Source organism: Apis dorsata, unplaced genomic scaffold (genome assembly GCF_000469605.1).
Source record: "Apis dorsata unplaced genomic scaffold, Apis dorsata 1.3 scaffold_1, whole genome shotgun sequence".
NCBI lineage: Eukaryota > Metazoa > Arthropoda > Insecta > Hymenoptera > Apidae > Apis > Apis dorsata.
In genome coordinates this window covers 502606-505870 of record NW_006263304.1, presented here as the reverse complement: position 1 = coordinate 505870, position 3265 = coordinate 502606, and the positions used below count along the sequence as shown (strand labels likewise).

The 3265-nt window shown below is 32.9% G+C and overlaps 1 protein-coding gene across 1 annotated transcript in view; it reads right to left on the bottom strand.

Annotated features, from left to right (window-relative positions):
• The window catches only part of LOC102675798, a 54188-nt gene that overhangs the window by 28103 nt on the left and 22820 nt on the right, over positions 1 to 3265 (bottom strand). The window contains exons 6-10 of the mRNA XM_031509437.1: positions 2448 to 2561; positions 1553 to 1948; positions 895 to 1241; positions 256 to 771; positions 75 to 192 (exon numbers count right to left, since the gene is read on the bottom strand). Of these exons, the coding sequence (XP_031365297.1) occupies positions 75 to 192; positions 256 to 771; positions 895 to 1241; positions 1553 to 1948; positions 2448 to 2561 (1491 nt within the window). The remainder of the gene's footprint in view (positions 1 to 74; positions 193 to 255; positions 772 to 894; positions 1242 to 1552; positions 1949 to 2447; positions 2562 to 3265) is intronic.

The window sequence follows — 3265 nt, the reverse complement described above, 5'->3', positions numbered from 1 at the left end:
AGAAAATTATTTTATTTATCAACCAAAAAAAAAAAAAAAAAACAAATATATAAATTTTGTTAAAGTCGTGTCATCATACCTCTTCGATTGAACTTGTAGTAATCGTTCTCGTACATCAACCTCGTCATACCAAAATCTCCAAGCTTCACTACACGTTGCGCGTTCACCAGACAATTACGCGAGGCAATATCCCTGAAAAAGTGAATTTAACGGTGAAGCAAATTGAAACAAACGAGTCGAATTTATTTGACTTACCTATGAACATATTTTGACTGAGCCAAATAGCTGAGCGCCCTAGCTACATCTAACGCCATTGCGGTTAACTTTCTATTAGAAATCTCATCCGAATCTTCGTAACTATTGTCGTTCACGAGATGTCTTCTGGCGAGAAGGTACGTCTTCAGATCGCCATAAAGCATGAATTCCATCACAGTTAAGACTGGTTCACTCTTGATACACACGCCTAACAGTTTGATTATATTCTTGTGCTCGAATTGTTTCATCACTTCCACCTCGCTTAGAAAGTCTAATTTTTCCTCGGTGGAACTTCCGATTTTCAGAGTTTTCACGGCCACGGCTAGCCAACCCTTTTCAGGGAAGAACGCCTCACCACCGTAAACCGTTCCAAAAGCACCCTCCCCTAATTTTCGGTTAATAACCACCCTGTGTCGGGGTATCTCCCATTTGTCCAGATCAGACGAGTCGTCACAAGCATAGGATATACCCATAGACTTCAAATACTCTCTCTGTTCGCGTACTTTTCTTTCGTATCTGATAGAAAAAGAGATATTATAAAACATTTGAAACATTTAATGAATGTTCGATTGAATTATTAGTTATAATTAGGGATATTTAATAGTGAAAATTAAATAATAATTTCGTTCGATCGTTCACCTTCGTTTCATGATGATGAAGCCAATGATCAAAAATATCCCCAGTAAACTAAAACCAAAGATATTGACGATCACGAAAGCTACTTCGCAAGACACGTTCATGAAATCTGCAAATCCACCGATGACACATCGTTGGGGTGGTTCGGAGCCATCGTCTGGCATGGTTTTCGATAGCCAGACCAAAGAAGAGACGTTCAAATCCAATTTACCACCCGCCACTTCGTGCTGTTTTTCTGACACGTTAGGGTAAAAATTACCGACCAATCGAGTTTCGTTATTAATATGCTGAACGATATTGATAACGGAATATCTCGAAGGACCACCAAAGAATTTTATTCTCCCAGACACCTAAACGGATTTATTAATTTTTTCATTTTATATTCGTATTTATAATTTTTCTATATAAAAATTAAATACGTGTTAACTCCGCAATGGTATAAAATAATATTAATTTTCGTTCATTCATTATATCAATCAAAATATTAAAATTGTGTAATTTTTTCTTGAAAGTCTAATTCTACGCAATCCAAAATAGGCGTAATGAATTTTTTAATAATTTTTCGCACGATATAAATAATGATAAACGTTAATATATCATTGGATGAGTCGAAAACCATTGCAGAATCGAACGATCGATTAAAATTTTATTCATTATGTACCCCGTAAAAATCCATTTCACCGATGATGTCCGTTAATCGATTAATGGTATGATTGCTGTGCAGATCGAAAACGTAACTCTGATTTTCACGAAACAGCCTGTCCATCGCATAGGCGTAAGTCCACATAGCGTCATACGCGTAACCAGCGTAATTAGACGGTGGTTGCTTCTTCTTCTGGCAATGAAGCTCGTAACGATCGCGCCATTGACGCACCGTTATCCCTTCTTGCATGATGTCGTTATCCGGTGCAAAGTACGCGTGAGATAAAGCGAGATATCCGTTTATCGCTTTACTCATTTCTGCCGTGGTACATGGAACCTGTTCTCCTTTCTGATTGTATCGATCCGTATCGTACCATTCTGGTCGAAGCCAAAGAGGTAAGAACCACACGTAACCCTTCAATCGCGAAAAATTCGTGGAATTATTTTATTAACACGATCGTAGACAAATCGATCGAAAAAAAGTGTGGAAAAACTTTGTGGAAAATAAAATAACACGACGAGTAATAAACAAGTATAGTCGTTTATAAATTGAAACGTTTAAAGAATGAATCCATGAATGACTATATTGATTACGACACTTTCTATATTAATTTTTTTCACATCGAATGACTTTAATGAAACTTTATCGCTATTCTTTACCATCTTTTTATTGCACAATCACGTGCTTATTAAGTCTTGGATAAAATGGATAAAAAAGGAGATAGTCTATTAGACTAAACTTCAAACTTTTTCTATAGAACTAATACTGTGAGACTCTTATCTCTAATTTCAAAGACTAGCGATACAAGTAATATACATTTTATATAAAAAAAAAATAAATGAATTAGAATTTTATAAACTATCGAGTTGAATTTTTCTCAACTTCATCTATGATATTCTATGATAAAAATTACCTGAACCGCTGTCATTTCTAATTTGTACGCGTTGCACATCACTTGCCGGGCTGCTTGATCGTATACATCAGCGATGATAATTTTTGCCTTCTTCTGCTTGAAATCTTGCAAGTACTATAAATTAAAATATTTTTATTAAATTTATCGCACGTGACTCATTGCACATTATATATCTATCAAGTTAATGATGTTTCTTCAAAAACCTGCATATTAATATTTAATATATGCAAAATCTTTTTTTTTTTTTTTTTGAAAAAAGATTTTTAGAAATTTTAGAATAAAAAACCAGATCTATACGTGATTTTATTACTCAAGAATTTATAAACTGATTAATATTGATTAATATTCGGTCAAAAAATTTTCATGAATTTTCTTCAAGTGGTAAATGATAATAAAGTATATTTTCGAAAAGAAAATTGAACTCAGAAATTGAACTCAACGAAGAAATATTGTAATAAATTGACAAGTATTATGCAACATCGTTCAAAGCTAAATTTCTATCTCATTCGTGTAAATAATGTTAGTCAGTATTATCATAATAAATACGTTAAATAATATACGTTAAATGCATATGCAATCATTTTTCATAATTTTTACATGTTTAATCTCTAATACTTCATTTGTTCGATTTATTCATCGATATTTATATAATTTTCTGTTAGGAGAAAACCATAACTCGAGGAATCGAGCCTTACGCAACGATTCTTAAAATTTATCATCGGATTCCAAAACTCCTTATAAACAATATGCAAATTATTTAATCGCTATTTTTTTTCGGAATATATATAATAAAATTAAGTAATCATTTTTATATAGAT